Source organism: Spodoptera frugiperda, chromosome 24 (genome assembly GCF_023101765.2).
Source record: "Spodoptera frugiperda isolate SF20-4 chromosome 24, AGI-APGP_CSIRO_Sfru_2.0, whole genome shotgun sequence".
Lineage (NCBI taxonomy): Eukaryota > Metazoa > Arthropoda > Insecta > Lepidoptera > Noctuidae > Spodoptera > Spodoptera frugiperda.
In genome coordinates this window covers 4,065,288-4,083,407 of record NC_064235.1, presented here as the reverse complement: position 1 = coordinate 4,083,407, position 18,120 = coordinate 4,065,288, and the positions used below count along the sequence as shown (strand labels likewise).

The window sequence follows — 18,120 nt, the reverse complement described above, 5'->3', positions numbered from 1 at the left end:
AAATGCGTAATTTGGACTCCATTGACATAACTTAGTTGGTCTAGTGGCCTCATGTGTATAGAATGTGTTTTTTTTTTTTTTTTTTGTTGACGGGGGAAACCTTCAAAAGGCGCCTAGCTTTTTGGGGAAAAAACTAGGGAGTGTGGGATTTTTACCGCACTAAAACCTCCCCGGTGGCCACCATCTGCACCTAAAGGAGGCACCGGGCCCTCTTAGTAGACCAACCCCGGAGCCCCCGTGGTGCAACGCCCGTTATGGCACTTCTCTATGGAGACCTATTTGTCATCCTTATCCCTCTCTGTGCAATATAGTGCACGACGACACGTGACCACTGTGCCGCCGTCTTCCTTGAGGTCATTGAGTGGGCGCCTAGATTCCCCACTCTATGCGCCCATGACCAGAATGTGGTCCCTAGAGTCTGCAACGAAAGCTGTCCACAGGTCAATTTCTAAACTATTGATATGGCAATAATTTAGCTGTCAAAACACGATTGGATAGGATATCATTTTTGTTGATTTTGTTATCATTTATTTCAAATAAATGTTTTTTTTAATTATTGTTTCAGCTATTGCGGATTTTCTACTTTTCAGTTTTTTTTCAGTTATTATTAATTTTGTTGATTTTTAATTATTGTTGTAACAGCTATAATGCAATTGTATTATTTTTTCTTTATAGTAAAAAGAAACAGTTGGCGAGCATTTCGTCAGCAGATGAACCATCGGAGAAAACTTTTAACGAGTAAGTTTATGACATTGCAGCTTCGGCTTGCTGTACGATTTTTCGAAATGTGCATTTTATTGAAATTTTCTCAAAAAATCACAATACGATATCAAAATAATCATGTTGTTTCAATTTTAGATTAGAAAAGGCTTCTGAGCTCGAAAGCCCAGGGACATCACTCTCAATTGCAACAGTTGTTACTCCCGGAGCCAATTCGAAATCAGATTATGATGAGTAAGTATCAAACGATGGGTGAAGATAGTCACACAATAAAAGCCGATGGTTTTTTTTTTGAGGGGTGACTATCATCCAATTACTTCTCCCGCCTTGGATGTGGCGGGAGGGAGTGTCAGTCTCTTACTGACTAAAAACCACCCCGTTCCTTCTCCTGCTTTGAGCCGGAGCCCCGGTAACTTTTTACGTTGTCCGCAGCTCCGGATCGGGCATCGGGAAGAAGGAACGGGGTGGTTTTTAGTCAGTAGGAGTCTGACACTACCTCCCGCCTCACCCAAAGCGGGAGAAATCATTGGATCATTTTCCCCCCTCAGAAAAAAATCCTCGTACCCACTTCACCCCCTCAAATACATAAAAGTCGTCTATTCATCGCGCTTTAATATCGTTAATTTTGTTAAAAAATTTTGAATGAATAATTATTTTGGTGTGTAATTACACCATTAATACTTAATTATTTATACCTAGATATTTTCCTTTTTTTATAGAGAAGAAAAGCGTGAAGAGCTATTAAGAAAAAGAAATCGCGTACCTCAAAGGACATATAATCAACGTCAGAAAATATTGAAGAAAAATGAAGAAAAGAAAAAGAAAAAAGTACCAAAAACAAATTCTGAACGTCAAAAGGAATATCGTCGACGTAAAGCTGAAAAATCCAACGTGGATATGTAATTTGATTTAATAATACATATTTAATAAAAACAAATTGTAATATATGCCTCGATATTATTTTAACTTTACGATTTCCTCATTTTTCACAGAAAAAGACGCAGCAATGAAGATAATGTCGTGCAAGGTAGGGTTGTTGAAAATAAACGCGATTTACACTATTTAAATTACCCTATTCGCGACAAAAGAGACTTGAAGAAGAAATCGTCGACCAGTAAACGTGAAAGTAGTTTGAAAACAATACCGAAGGTAATTATTTTTTTTATTTATTCACTTTATTCCCTAGTCAGGCAAATTGCTGCTGGGTTTTATTCGGTTTTTCGAAAATTTCTCAATAGTACGGAGTCTGGAATTGTGTCCGGTATATGACAATAGGCTCACCCCCTATTACATGGGACTTATAAAACAATTGGTGAAAAGTGGGTGTACATTGTACAGTGGCATTACGTGTCGTAATGTGCCTCTGCCTACCCCTTCGCGGATAAAACGTTGCTCTTTTTTTACATCTTGATAATACGAATTTGATTTTTTTTAGAATTACATACATACCTGGTGAAATTGTTCAAGGCTGCTTTACGTGTTATACATCCAATGTGTAACTTGAATTAATGTCAAAAAAAAAATAAAGAAAAAAAAATACGTGCGGCACTTTGAGACTGCCGCGGTAAAGCTATTATTTATCAACATTTTTCAACTTATGCAATTATTTTTTCATATTTAAACACTTTGTACACAAATTATACGAGTACAGGTATTCATTGTTGTACATAGATGATAAATATCTATACACCTACGTATCTATGTATGGAAACTCCGTGCAATACGCTCACCCCCTATTACATGGGACGTGTAACACAAATGGTGGAAAGTGGATGTACATTTTACATCGGAAATCGATGACGTGCCTGTAATGAACCTGTACTTCTTAATACACCAGGAATAAAAGTTAGCGTGATCCAATCGATGTACCAAACTTTTTTGACAGAATCCAGTGGCATAATTAGACGAAAATTATTTTTGAGCCAAATAAAAAACTAAATGACTGATTAGAAATTAAAAAAATAACTAAGCATAAAAAAATTAATTACCAAAAATTTATGTAAATAGCTGATTGAAAATTTTTAAATAGACCAGAGGGGGCCTACTCCGGTTCTCGAATCCGAAATTTCGTTTAATCTTCGGCCGTAGGTTTTCTTGACTTACTAATAGAATTACTTGAAATAACGTTATTTTTAATTTCATATCAAAACCTATTTATTTATCTTCATTTCATTCGTTTATTTTGGTTCCCGAAAGTTCGCAATAAATAGAATAAAATTGTAGTACGAAATCTGCGAAGTTTTGGACAAAACTTCGTTTTCTTTGAATTAGAGTAGACCTACAGATTAGTTTTAAAGTGCCCATTTATTTACTACTAGCTACTTCCGCGCGGTTTCACCCGCTCTGCTTGGCTCCTATTGGTCATAGCGTGATGTTTTATAGTCTATAGCCTTCCTCAATAAATGCACTATTCAACAAAAAAAGAATTATTCAAATCGGACCAGTAGTTCTGGAGATTAGCGCGTTCAAACAAACAAACAAACTCTTCATTCAGCTTTATAATATTAGTATAGATAAAGAAAGATGATTGGGCTCGCTGTTATAGCAGCGGTAAGTCCCCTCTTTGAGGAGTGGCTAGAGAGGCGTCATGGCGTCCTCACCTACCGCCTGACGCAGGTGCTTACCGGACACGGAAGTTTCGGTAGGTACCTGTTTCGGATTCGGCGGGAGGAAACGCCCGGGTGTCGGCATTGCGAGGACCACCCAGAGGACACGGTGGAGCATACAGTAGTGGTGTGCCCTGCATGGGCTGAGCACCGCCGTGTCCTTAGGGATGTGATCGGCGACGGTGACCTCTCACGTCCGGCTCTGGTTCAGGCCATGGTGCGGAGCGAGGGGGATGGGACGCCGTCTCCTCCTTTTGCGAAGCAGTCATGCAAGCTAAGGAGGAGACGGAGCGCGTGAGAGAACGATCCTCCTCACGTCCTAGCCGCCGCAGTAGACACTCCGGGCGTCGGGGATCGCGTGACGATCTCCGGCCACCGTAAGTGCGGGTCTGCGGACGGCGAGCAAGGGTAGCTCGCCGCCCGACCAGAACCAGCCCCGCGCGTGCGGCGCGTCGCGTTCCGCGCGCGCCTCAAAGAGCCAGACCACCACAGATGGGGCCCAGCAGGGCTGATGCCCGACCCGGAGCTGCGGACAACGTAAAAGGTTACCGGGGCTCCGGCTCAAAGCAGAAGAAGACACTCCCTCTCGCCTCACCTAGGGCGGGAGAAGTCATTGGATGATTTTCCCCCTCAAAAAAAAAGATAAAGAAAGATGATGAAAATTAAGTCTAATCTGACATTACTAAGCCTGAAAACCATGAAGGGAAGTTTCCAATCACTAAAATAACATTAACAGTATCATCCATAGTTGGCTATTAATGACTATTAACTGTTTTTAATCGATTTATTAGCCGAATTATATTAAGCGGAATAACCAACACTACCTCTGGAGGACGCGAGCCGAACATACGCGTGATAATGTCATTGCGAATTACGATTTCTTATTATTCAGAAAATCCGCGGATTTGATTTTCGAATCCAGATTGACAACTCGAGTAAAAATGTACGGATATCCGGATTTTTCGGATTACGGATAGTCCGGATTGGATTCCCTAGTTGTACATAGATGATAAATATCTATACACCTACGTATCTATGTATGGAAACTCCGTGCAATACGCTCACCCCCTATTACATGGGACGTGTAACACAAATGGTGGAAAGTGGATGTACATTGTATAGTGACGTGACGTGCCGTAATGTGCGCCTCTGCTTACTCCTTCCTGGATAAAAGGCGTGATGTTGTTGTCTTTTTATGACAAATAATGGATAATTTTCGAAGAGATTTTAACCATTGCCACATTAAGGACGCGTTCTCAAATCTGACGTAAATTAGCTATTTTTTGGTACATATTACGACCAAAAGAAACTTAACTGAACATAACTAACAATTACAATAGATAGATCACTTCTTTATCTCCAAAAATATTGATTTGTAATGTGAAAAAAGTTATATTTTATTATTGCAAATACGATTTTTCTTTACCTCTTCACACAAAATTGACAAAAAAGGATTGAGTTTAGGAACATTTTACTGCTATTACACGCATAATTCTGAATCTCAAAAAATATCCCGGGGAAGCAGCCATAATCAAAAATTATAATATTGGAAAAAATTACGAAAATATTACAAATTGTCTCGGAAAAAAATAAAAGTTCCCGTTTAATTTTTTGTTCCTATTTTGCTGTAAGACATCAACTTTAAAGCGTAGCAATAAAGGGTTATTTTATTTGTTTACTATTTAGATTTATTAGATAGAAAATGTCTAATGAAATTTTAGTCTGCGCTCGGGCGCTGTCGTGAGTGGACGCTGCGTCGCCTGTTACAGAAAATCGCCTTGAAAAAGATTGCTATATGAGTACAAAATATTTGATATTATACTTCACAAACCAATCTTGATATTTTACACATTCTGTACGAGCAACTTGACAAGGTAAGATATTTTTTATTTTACTGAATATAGAATGTTTCGTTATATTATTTTGAACATGAGGTTAAATCTAAGTTCAAGATGGCGCCGACATAAATATATTAATTTTTCGACATGAGTGTCATTGTTGTGGTTTTTGGGGTCGCTAATATCGAATACGGAGTGAAAATTAAATTCCTAGATAGCGCCAAGAAAGTTTTTTTGACAGTTTTTTATGGTTTTCGGGTCCGCATGTTTTTTCTTTTTGTTTTATTAATGATGAAGTCAAAAGTCATCTACTTTACCTATTACTGTAACGGAACGAGTAAAATCAGTAAAGTGTACACCTTTACAATTTCATTTATTGTTTTAGATGCCAAGGCCTAAGCTTTTTGGAGCAATATCTCGTAAAAAACTTCGTGCCAATAGATTTGCATCACAGAAAAGCCAGTAAGTATTTTGATTATTGTAAATATGTTTTTTTATCGTGACCATTTATTATCATCTTATCCTTTTTACACAGGATTCAGAGCAATACAATCAAAGAGCGTTTGGAAGGATATGATGACCAACCCGGTTGTAGTACTTCTTCTTACGATAATAATTTCGAAACCTCTAATGTAAGTTTTAATATATTTTATTCTTGTAGTTGTTGTAGTCTCGTGGTCACAAGGGCGACTAAATGAGCATGAGATCTCAGGTTCAATTCCCGGGTCGGATGAAAACTCCATATGAAATTTCTCAGCAGTTGCCCGGAGTTTGGAAGTTGGAAGTATGATACCCCCGTGCCTCTGAAAGCACGTTAAGCCGTTGGTCCCGCGCCTGCTCTCTCTCTCTGATCGTTTCTGATTTCCATCCCATCTGACTATGAGAGTACGCCTATGCCTGCGTCTGCGCACACACTTGTGCACTATAAATGTCCCGCGCAGTTAGCTAATCTCCGCTTAGATTAGTCGCTGTGACCAGAAACGGTCAGGAGGACTATTATATTTTATTGTGTTAGAATACACTTATACTAACAATTTACAAATGTGTATGCTTGCATTGTTTTAGGATACAAACAATGAAGAAATAAAACCGTTCCAAGTTTCAGGAAGAAGGGTCATAGAAATACACTCGGCGTCACAAAAATCGCACAAAATTGTAAGTTTAAAACATGTCCCGCCAGTAACGAATACATTACACCTTATTAATATTGGTATCAATTGAAAGTACGTTTAACGACCTTTAAATTAACAACAGTTAGAATTCCTAAACACAACAGATCTCATCAGCACGTAACGTTTACAAAAATGTTGTCAATGTATTCAGAATGGGATAACATTCCTCAAGAGACTGTTGTCACATTAATTCGAAAGAAAGCATAGAAGCAGTCATCAGGGCTAGGGAGGGTAACACTAGGTTTTAAGTTGTTTTAAGGACTTATTTGCTGATAAAATAAAATGTAACTTTTTAATCATTTGCATTTGCTTGCTTTTTTTATTCCCTGTTAACAAAAAATAGAGATTTTAATGACCAAAAAGCCCACCGACCTTTTTAAAAAAAGCTGATAGTTTGACGCGTGAATTTTCGATTGAAAATTTGGGTGCATTTTCATTTTGTAACGCTATTGCATAGCATTTTTTTTTATCAAATTATGCAATTACAATGAAATATTATTATATGCGATAGTAACGCCACCTGTTAAGTTTTGGTTGAACTTTTTTGTCAAGTTTAGCTACACAAAGACGGCGCCACTTCAATTATGAACTGTCAAATTGTTCTAAGAGTGGGGGGTGTTAGGTTTTTTTCGTTACGAAATTTCTGGATTCGGTCTTCACGCTTAAGACCCGCGATAGAAGCTATGCAATATATGCTTAAAATACTTAAATTAAACACTCTAAATGTTTCCAAGTCTATGTTAAGCAATAGTACATACAATAGCGGTGGGGAGCGGGGTTCGGGCGTGTTCGTTTGAACTTGTTGCCCAATTCCCCCCTTCTCAATCTTCCCAATCCCCAATTCTCCAACAACCCTTAAATTCCCAACTCCAAAAAAGCCGGCAACGCACTTGTAACGCCTCTGGTGTTTCAAGTGTCCATGGGCGGCGGCGATTGCTTACCATCAGGTAATCATCAGGTGTTACATAAAAAAAAACTTGACCTATTTACGAGTCCTCTCAGTCCACAGAACGTAATATACTCTAGGGAGCCTCAGTCGGTCGCTCGCTTCGATGCGCTTGCATCGCGTTATTACTGGGGCCTTAGTCTGCTATTACAATTGTGTCAGAATGGTCGATCACTGAGCAGTGCAAGAGGGACGGAGCTATACAACCTACATAGTAGGTTGTATAACTAAGGCCCCTGGTGGTAGCCACAGCAAAATACAGAATTGAAATGTGCTAGATTGGACAACGAAATCTTGAACGTTTGTTTTCTTTTATATACTATTACTATATTTACTATGTTTACTATTTACTATTTTATTTTACGATAATTATAAAGCTGAAGAGTTGGTTTGTTTGTTTGAACGCGCTAATCTCCGGAACTACTGGTCCGATTTGAATAATTCTTTTTGTGTTGTATAGTGCATTTATCGAGGAAGGCTATAGGCTATAAAACACACCCTATGACCAACAGGGGCCAAGCAGAACGGGTGAAACCGCGCGGAAGTAACTAGTGTATTATGTTTTGTAAAAAGTCATAGAACAAAAGTTGTTGTTTATGATGTTAGTAACACAATCCTGTGCTTAGCAGTGTTTTACAAATAACCCTGTATAGCTGAGTAAATGTTGTACAGGAATTGTAAAGTCATGCCTCGTCCGCGATCGAACCTTAGTTTTATGACAGTGGGTGCCAAAAGAAGACGGTTAGCAAGAGCTCGAGAATCGTCAACGGAGCGTGAGCAACGACTCGCTCGGGATCGGGAGAGTCATAGAGTTAAAAGAGAGAGAGAATCTTCATTAGAGCGGGAGATTCGCCTCCGCCGGCAAAGAGAATATACACGTCGGGTACGGAGAGCCAAAAAGGTGCGTTGGGGTAAGATCGGCGCAGGGGTGCGTACAAATCAAATATCTCACTTATTTGGCTATATTTTTTAATACAGGGGCCTTAGTCTGCTATTACAATTGTGTCAGAATGGTCGATCACTGCTCAATGATCGACCATTCTGACACAATTGTAATAGCAGACTAAGGCCCCTGATCACATTGCGTGGCACGTCATTAAGTTCCGCCCCGCCCCGCGGTGACCACCACTCGCTCCGGTCAACACGGACGTCTACCTGCGCCCTTTTAGAAAACAAGGCAAATTTTAAGCCACTACACAGACTTAAGACAGAAAAAAAAATGAACAAACAGCGACTCGACCACCGCTTTATTTATACTAAACTAAATAAAGCGGTTTTTTTTTTTTTAAACATAATAAGCAACTGTTGCTTAAAATTGAAAACAATGTATGGCAATCTGGTTTTTCTTAATGATTTCTACAAAAAAGTCGGCGACACCATATTTTTATATTTTATACCTACGTATTATGTTTAAAAAAAAATCGGCTGACTTACTTTTGGTGGATTATTTAAGCAACAAAATAATAATTATTATCAAAATAAATTATTTCAGTGTCACAAGCACATCATACAGATAAGATTAAATAACGGAAATTCAATTACGTTTATTTCGGTGTACGTTTAGTATGTTCGTACTTCGAAATAATCGGTAAATATTGTAATTTCTTTACGATTGTTTAGTATAAATAAAGCGGTGGTCGAGTCGCTGTTTATTCTTCATATTTTTTTTTTTCAAGTCTGTGTAGTGTGTTTTCTAATAAAGAAACGAGCATGCCTAAAAGGAAATCGCAATTATCCCGGCAGGCATCCTATGCAAAAGCAGCTCAAGTTCGCCGTACGGAAGAATCTGCCCCAGAAAATAAGCAGCGCCGCTCGAGAAATAGAAAACATAATTCGCAAGCACGCGCCCGAGAAACAAGCTCCGAGCGCTCACAGCGGCTCGCTAGACAAAATGTCATGAGAGCATCGCGAGCCCGTGCTCGAGAAATTAGCGCTGAACGTGCGCAACGTCTCGCTGATTTAAAAAGGCAGCATGACTCCGAAACGAGGTTTAGGGAGACTAGCGCTCAGCGCTCGCAGCGTCTAGCAACAGAAAGACAGCGAGCAACAGTCACTGAGTGTTATCTTATGTTAAAAGAAGTTTTCCGCAGACGAAGTCGCAAGCCGAAGCTATGGGTAAATAAAGAAAATTCTGTCATCTATTACCAATTTTTTCACACACACACACACAACTTCACGCCTTTTATCCCCGAAGGGGTAGGCAGAGGTGCTCATTACGGCACGTAATGCCGCTTTTCAATGTACACCCACTTTTCACCATTTTGTGTTAAAGTCCCATGTAATAGGGGGTGAGCCTATTGCCATATCCTGGACACAATTCCAGACCGGAGTCTGGCGTAGTAGTACGGATGCTACTACCGAGAAATTTTCGTAAATCCGAAAGAAGCCCAGTAATACTTTGCCCGACCCGGGAATCGAACCCGAAACCCCTTGTTCGGCAGTCGCACTTGCGACCACTCGACCAACGAGGCAGTCGACCATTTTTTCAGTGATTGATTTATCTGATTTGTTTATCATTAGACGTTTTTTTCTGAGAGTTATGTGTCATTCAAACATTACATTTTTAAACAAAAGAAAAAAAAATAATATAAAAAAATAACCGACTTCAATGTGTTCAATGAAAATCGGTTAAAAAGATCAATAAAATGGTCAAATTGACTTTGATTTCGAAAGTCGGTGTTTCTCATTATTGTTTGTTTGTTATTTAACACCGACCTCCGAAATAAAAGTTATTTTGACCATTTGATCTAGTGTTGATTTTAACCGATTTACTTCAGTGAAGTTGGTTATTATTTTTATAAAATGATTTTTATTTAAAAATGGAATGTTTGAATGGTACCTAACTAAGAAAAACTTTCGCTGGTGATAAAAAATCAGGGACCTTAGTCTGCTATTACAATTGTGTCAGAATAGTCGATCATTGTGCAGTGCAACAGGGACGGAGCTATACAACCTACATAGCTCCGTCCCTCTTGCACTGCTCAATTATCGACCATTCTGACACAATTGTAATAGCAGACTAAGGCCCCTGGCTGTATGTTGTACCCGTGCGGAGCCTGAGCGGGTCGCCTGTATTTATATATGTCACCGAAAAATAACAAGATCCGTAAGTTTATCAATTTACTAGGAAGTTTATAAACTTTTGTATGATTCTAAACGGGAGGTAAATTGTAATATTTTACGTCCACATTTTCGTAAATTGATAAACTTACTGAACTCACTCGTAAAATAATAAGTAAGCAGTAACCAATTATATATTTCTACTACATTTTAAATAATATAATCTATCTGTTGTGTTAATAAAATTTACTAAAATAAAAACATGTTTAATCGAAATAAAACAAGTTTTGGAACTGCTGTTTTAATTAAATAATTATTTCTAGAGTACAATTATGAAATGTGACGTCACACTAGGGAGGGGGAGGTCTCACAAATGTGACCAATTGTGATAAGGACGGGGGAGGGGGTCAAAAATCATGAAATTCGTGTGACGTAATTTATGGATGGCCGCTGACCAAAAGAACCTAAATTAATAAAGATAAAAAAATGTTGAATGTTTACGTTTTTAATAAAATGCAAGCTTTTTCTTCTCCTCTAATAATATATCTTCTGATTTATTTCGTTGCGGGATCCAAGACAGTCATTCATGTCCCTGGGACGCGCCGGACTTCAGTGTTCCGGTGTTTTCATGGTTGTATCTACTGCAGATCCTGGCTTACAGGAGTTGCAGCGGTATGGGAGTGGCGTGCTAGTCACATCACTACATAGTATAAGACAAAGTCGCAATTTTTGTCTGTTTGTCTGTATATTTAAATCTTTAAAATTACGCATCGGATTTCGATGCGGTTTTTTGTAATAGGTAGAGTGATTCAAGAGGAAGGTTTATATGTATAATAAATGCGTAATATATCACCATTGCACGCATGCGAAGCTGGGGCGGGTCGCTAGGATAGGAGGATGGAGTTTCTTGCTCGTTCTTCTCCATTCGAAGCTACACTTTGGAACGAGCGCCTAGCTTCACTGACAGACAGACTGACGGACTATTCAATTTGACGTTTCAAAAGTGCCTTATTTAGGATTAACCCTTCGTATGTTTGGAACGTGGATCCTCGCGAGACACAATGAGTTTTCTATTGTTGTCTTATATACGGCATACGAGAGGTTAATTGAAATAAATGCTTTGACTTCTATATCTCTTCTATACATAGTATAAAACAAAGTCGCCCATTTTGTCTGTAGTCCCTTCGTATGCATAAAACTTTAAAACTACGCAACGGATTTTGATGCGGTTTTCACTAATAGAAAGAGTATTTTCTCCGACAGGTTTTTATATATAATTGAAATACATTGAAACTATGTTAGCTGAGTTATAGCGATTTATGTCCAAGAAGTCAGAAAAAAATCTAATTGAAGATTGCATTTGTGCGTGCGCCGCTTATACCGTTGGATACAAGTAAGAACAATGTATAGCAAAAACATTGGTCTTTATTAGTTCTACAAAAAAGTCCGCGATGACATATATCCAGCTTTTTTATTTAAGTCACAAAAACTACTTTTCTGTATTAAAAAAACATTTAATTCGTTGGGTGATGTTTAACTGGTGATATAACCAATAATACATATATCCTTATCATAATAAGTAAGTTCATCATCACGAGCATTTAATTTAGATTATTTTTGCAGTTTACAGTGTGTTATTTAGACATATAGTTTAGGAGATATCACGATATTAGTATTGCGGCACGGTACGGGCCGGCCGCGGCGGCAGGGGCAGCGTCCCTATAAATAGCGCGTCGGCGGCAGCGGCTCCCCATTAGCACTTTGAAATTGGAAGCGATCGGACGCGTTTATTTATCGCAGCTCTTTGAGAAAAATAAAACGTGCTTTTCAGCGCGACAACAATAATTGTATGATAATAATAGGTATTGTATTCTAAGGTTAGTATTAAATCGCATTTATTTTTGATATTTTCTATTAAGATTTTGGTTAAAATTTAAAGTTAGGTCAATTTAATATTAGGGAAATAATTAAAAAAAAATCGTAATTTAAGGTAAGATAAGTTCAGAAAAAGAACTTAATAGAATAGGTATCTTTCTTTTGTTTCATAATTCAGTTAATTTCAGTTAGTGTCATAATGTGTGTGTAATAATTAAATATAGTCATGCCTAGAAGACGTGGACGTTCTAACATAGGTCGTAGTACAGTGAATGCCAGAAGAACACGTTCAGCAAGAGATGAAGAATCGTTAACGGAACGTGAGGAAAGCCTCAGTCAGGCTCGGGATAGATATAGAGCTGCGAGAGAGAGAGAGTCTTCAGCAGAACGTGAGGTCCGCCGCAGCCGAGATCGAGATAGGCGTAGGGTTCAGAGGGACAGAGAATCGTCAATAGAGCGTGAGGCGCGACTCAGTCAGCTTCGAGATGGTGTAAGAGCTGCGAGAGAGAGAGAATCTTCAGCAGAGCGTGAGGTTCGCCTTACCCAAGATCGAGATTGGCATAGGGTTCAGAGGGACAGAGAATCAGCACGAGTTACTAATTCATGGGTAAATAAAGAAAATTCTGCTATGAATTACGATCCTTCGATAAAAAGTAGGTACTACGACTTTGATCTATACATATAAGACAAAAAAAAATCTGTACATTACTTAAATATTTTTTCCAAAAACTGATAGGGGGGGCGATCAAAGAAGAGTCACAGAAACCAAAAAACATTTTAATATTTTAAACGCGGTTAAGGGAAAGAGAAGTTATTGTGAATTGAAAATTAGTATCCAATATGTGTTGGTGCGTTGACTGTATTTGTCGAAGTAGCGGGATACACGCAAACGAAGTTGCGCGGGTCAGCTAGTTGAATAATAAAATGTATATTTCATTGTTTCAGACTCGTGCGGCGGCGGCAAGAAGGAAAAATGGCAAGGTTGTCTGTCCGGAATGCAACACGGATGTAGATGTAGAGGGTAGACAAGGGGTAAGATATTACAAGCTTTTTTAAAGAAAGAAAGAAAGAAAAAATATTTATTTTGCACCGGGCACGATGCACCAAAAAACAAATCGAAAATTAAAACATTTTTTATAAAAAAATAAAATACTACACAATAATTGCTTTCGTTTTACTTGCATTGTATGTCTGTGCGATGATTTAAAAGGTGGATGATAAAATATATATCGAAACGCCTTTAATCTCCGAAGGGGTAGGGGAAGGCACATTACAGCACGTAATGCCGCTATACAATATACACCACTTTTCACAATGTATGCTGTAAGTCCCATGTAATAGGAGGTGAGCGTAATGCCATATATTGGGCACAATTCCAGACACAGTATAAAATAAAACTTTAGCTTTAACTTTAACGGTTAGGAATTTAAGGGTTGTTGGGTAATCGGGGATTGGGAAGGGGGTAATTGGGCATCCGTCAACCTCACTCACACAAAGAAACACAACGCAAGCGTTGTTTCACGTCGGTTTTCTGTGAGGCTGTATCACTCCGGCTCAGCTTATTCGTGCCGAAGCATGACTCTCCCACACTTAGTATAACATCGACGGTTAAAAGGAAATAGGGTATAAGCGACAAAAAATGAAATGTTCAGGAGAGCCGTTTAAACTCTTCGGTCATCGAAAGGATACTAGGAAAATGTATTTTTTTTTGCTAGGGTATAAACGCCAAAAATGTCCTCGTAGAGCCATGAGAGTAAGCGGAAAATTTTACGTAGGATAGCATAATAAACTAATTTTTGACCAAAATGTCGCTTATACCCTATTTCCTTTTAACCGTCGATATGATTGGTACTACACAAAAACCTTGTTTTCTAGGATAAAGCAACCGCGATGCTGGTAAACGTGTATCAGTACTTTGCTACTGAGGGCACGAAGTTGTCCCCCTCGCAGCTGCGCGAGCGCACGGCCCTGTGCACCGGCGCCAGCGAGGAAGACGTGGAGCACGCACTGGGACTGTACTGGTCGCAAACCGGAGACTCCGACTCACAAGAGGCACCGTCTCGCAAACGACGGAGAGTTGAGTACGTATTATTGACTAGATGTCGCCCGCGACTTTGTCCGCGTAGAACAATTATTTTCGAGCTGCGGAAGCCACCTTCAGTACCCTTAGTATGAGTTTGCTTTACATTTAAAGTAATCGAAACGAGAGCGCGTCCGGCTCTCTGATAGGTTGGTTTATTCGAGCTGTCAGTTTTGACGTGGTTGACTAACAAACATAATTATACTAAAACAAGATGCAAATCATCTTCGCATTAAGTATATAAAAATCAAATGCTGCTCGTTAGTCTTGCCAAAACTCGGAAACGGCTGGACGGATTTTGCAAATTTTGGCCTTGAATTGTTTGTGGAAGTCCACGGGGGAAGGTTCAGTAAATGTTTAAGGCAGTAGAAACTTTGTTAGTTTATGATAATTTATTAAGATGTTTTACAAAATGTATTACACACATATCAATATACTTGTTTATTCCAGAGAGCAACCTGGCGACGAATCTCACCCTCTGTATGTGGAAGTCGAAGTAGAGGCGGCTGAAGATGAAGAAAACGGGTGAGTTAGTTACCTACAGTACTCCCAACGGATCTTGGCAGGTCTGAACTACGTGCAGAAGGCTGCGCAATAAGTGTAAAGGGTCAATTGTATTTAGAAATGGTCAATCTCTAGCCTAGATCGCCGCCCCCGCACCTCGCCTCATGCCACCATTTGGTTCTAAAAAAGACTTATTGCGCAGCCTTCTGCACGTAGTTCGTAGTGCCAAGATCCGTTGAGAGTACTGTACCTTACTGAAAGAGTAACGCGACGTCCTGCGTGAGCGATCTAGACGCGAAGGCGACCCGGAGCAGACTACCTAGCGGGTTTACCGGGGCTCCGGCTCCAAAAGCAGGAGTAGGAACGGGGTGGTTTTTAGCCAGTAAGAGTCTGACACTCCCCCTCGCTTCGCCCAGGCGGGAGAAGTGATTGGATGATTTTCCCCCTTAAGAAAAAAGACGCGAAGGTGATGCGGTGCGGCGCAGCGCGAAAACTCCAGTGTATTGACGTGGCCAACCGCACGTGGGATGCGGTGAGCGATCAATTGGCTTGATATTGTCGCGCGAACTGGACGCGGTGTCGTCACGTTTTTGTTTATAATGTCGGAAACAGAAACAAAACGAAACGATTCACATGCACGTAGGACATAGCCGCCGCGTCACACCGCATCGCGTTGAATTCGCGTGTCACCGCACCGCTTCGCGTTCGCTTCTAGATCGCTCACGCAGGACGTCGCGTAAAATCACAGAGCCGTTAGCAACAACTTTTTTTTCTAGTATATTCCAATAGCTACCTTCCAATAAAAATCGGTCCAGCCATTTCCATGATTAGGGGTAGTCCATTAATCACGTGAGCTTTTTTTTTTAAGATTTTTACCCCCCTTCCCCCTTGGTTTTATGTGGTGAGATTTTAGATTAACCCTCACCCAACATCACGGGTTAACATTTTCTAGGAAATACAAGTACCTAAAAAATATCATCTAAATTGGTTTAAGTTTAGAAATGCATTATTATAATTTATACTCTTTTATGAACCGGAGCTGCGGACTGCCGCTAGGAACGGGTTGTATCTAAGGTATAAAAATCCCGCGTTTGGCGAAAAAATAAATACACGTGATATTTTATGAAACCCCCGTTCCCCCTCTTGATGTTTCGCGATTTCTTTTCGAACGCCCCCTCCCCTAATTTAGTATCACGTGTTTAATGGACGTCCCCTTAGCTGGAACAAACAGACAGACATTAAAAAAGGTGATTTCGGTGTATGTATGGTATGTATATTATTTATATGTTTCTAGTGAGGAGGATCCCCTCACCTCGGAGGAGGAAGACATCAAACCTGACATAACGGAGACCTGCATACAGCCAGTGAGCCAGTAAGTCATTGTACCTCTATATTATTTATTAGATTTCTAAACATAAGTTGTTCTAAAAGTATCTGCCACATCTTTAATGGGAGGTAGTATTGTGTTTGAAGATTACAATAGTGAAGAAATTTCGTACCCCGGACCAGTTAATTCTATTTGAGAACATAAAGAAGTTAAATAAACATTGACTAAAAAAGTGGTTCACAAATACGCACGACAAAGAGAGTGACAGAGATAGCTCTTTCATAACAAACATATAAGCAGATATTTTTATGTGAAAAAAAAAATCACTACATAGTATAAAACAAAGTCGCTTTTCCTGTTCCTGTTTCCTTTTGTACGCTTTAATCTTTAAAACTACGCAACGGAACGGATTGTAGGGCAGTTTTTTTAATAGATAGAGTGATTCAAGAGGAAGGTTTATATGTATAATACATGCATAATATATCGCCATTGCACCCTTGCGAAGCTGGGGCGGGACGCTAGTAATCAATAATTTATATTTACCATAATACTATACGGATTGAAATTGCATTGACATTAAGATTGGTTTCAAGAGTAAGCGCTCTGGGTGTCTACTCCAGTTCTAAAATCCGAAATCTATATATTAATACGTGATGCAAAAACTTTGGACTGCTTTTTACGAAAATTGCGCGGACGTAGGAGCATAAAATTTGGTACACTTATAGTTTATGTGTAGGAGAAGTGCGAAACGCTAATATTTTTCAAAAATAATGCTTATAAAGTACATTAAATCAATAAATAAAACATTACACACACATGCATAGTATCTGATCGTAATTGACAAAACGTCAAAATCAATAGACATTGCGATGATATTCTGACGTCTCATATAAATAGAGTTTTATAAAAGAGTTTGTTTGAGTTTGAGTTAAATAAAAAATATTCTTGAACGTATGCTAAGTGGTATTGTAAATTAAATCGTATTTGGTCGAATTTCGACCACTAAGCGACCCCTAGTTTCGTTTTATCTTCGGCCGTAGGTTTTATTGATTTACTAATAGAATTACTTTTAAAACCTTTTATTTTTAATATCATATAAAAATCAATTTATTTATCTTCATTTCATTCGTTAATTCTTGTTCACGAAAGTTCACAATAAATAGAATTGTAGTATGCAATTTTCGAAGATTTTTCGTTCGTTCGTTGAATTAGAGTAGGCCCCCTGGTCTGTCTGCCTCGTGATTTGGACATACATAATAGGTATATTTTAATTGTTCCGTTTGTTACAGGAGTAGTTATATACCGGTAGAAGATATCAAAAAGGAAACTACAGAATTTGAAGATGGAGTCAGTTAACACGTTGTCTCCCTCAATATAGACTCACCCCCTATCATATGACTTAGGGGGATACTTAACATACATACTGAACTTCACGCCTGTCTCCCACGAGGATAAGTAGAGACAATGGTCGAAACATAATGTATCTAACTGCTATTTGATGTAAAAATCTGATGACGTTTTTGACATTTCGATAAAAGTATTGAATTTGACTAATTGGAAACTACCGTATTGACACGGCAAATACGGCGTCAGCTACGCCCCTGCATTTACATTGTACATGTCTCTGATTAATTATTATGTTATCGGCTTACTCACGTAACTGTTTGACGAGGAACTCGACTAGTTTCAAGCCATTTTAGAGACTCATTCATGAGCAGCGTTCCGCGACACACGACGCGGCGATTGTCGCGTTGCTACAACTAATCTAGTTCCTCGTCAAACAGTTACGTGAGTAAGCCGATAACATATTAATTAATTTAGTATGTCTCACGAAAGTTGTAATGAAATCATGTCTCTGCTTGTCCCCGGAGGGATTATAAAACGCGGCGTTATGTTACGTATTGTATAATTTTTGTCGTAATATTAGTTGTTATGATTAAATTCACTAATGTAAGTTTTATATGAATAAATGTAATGCAATTTTAAAATCAA

The 18,120-nt window shown here is 38.9% G+C and overlaps 1 protein-coding gene across 12 annotated transcripts in view; it reads left to right on the top strand.

Annotated features, from left to right (window-relative positions):
* LOC118278959 (trichohyalin) overlaps positions 1–18,120 on the top strand; it is a 22,338-nt gene extending 4,218 nt beyond the window's left edge. For 4 of the 12 annotated variants that reach the window (XM_050703702.1, XM_050703700.1, XM_050703703.1 and 1 more), the window contains exons 3-11: positions 676–738; positions 859–954; positions 1,440–1,619; positions 1,713–1,869; positions 13,163–13,249; positions 14,093–14,298; positions 14,748–14,822; positions 16,096–16,173; positions 17,418–18,120. In XM_050703702.1, coding sequence (XP_050559659.1) covers positions 676–738; positions 859–954; positions 1,440–1,619; positions 1,713–1,869; positions 13,163–13,249; positions 14,093–14,298; positions 14,748–14,822; positions 16,096–16,173; positions 17,418–17,484 — 1,009 coding nt within the window. In that variant the 3' untranslated portion in view covers positions 17,485–18,120. Of the gene's footprint in view, positions 1–675; positions 739–858; positions 955–1,439; positions 1,620–1,712; positions 1,870–5,012; positions 5,201–5,549; positions 5,627–5,699; positions 5,797–6,229; positions 6,320–7,794; positions 8,211–8,958; positions 9,398–12,245; positions 12,825–13,162; positions 13,250–14,092; positions 14,299–14,747; positions 14,823–16,095; positions 16,174–17,417 lie in introns of those variants that run through there. The other 8 variants (XM_050703695.1, XM_050703696.1, XM_050703698.1 and 5 more) reach the window with 7 other exon arrangements.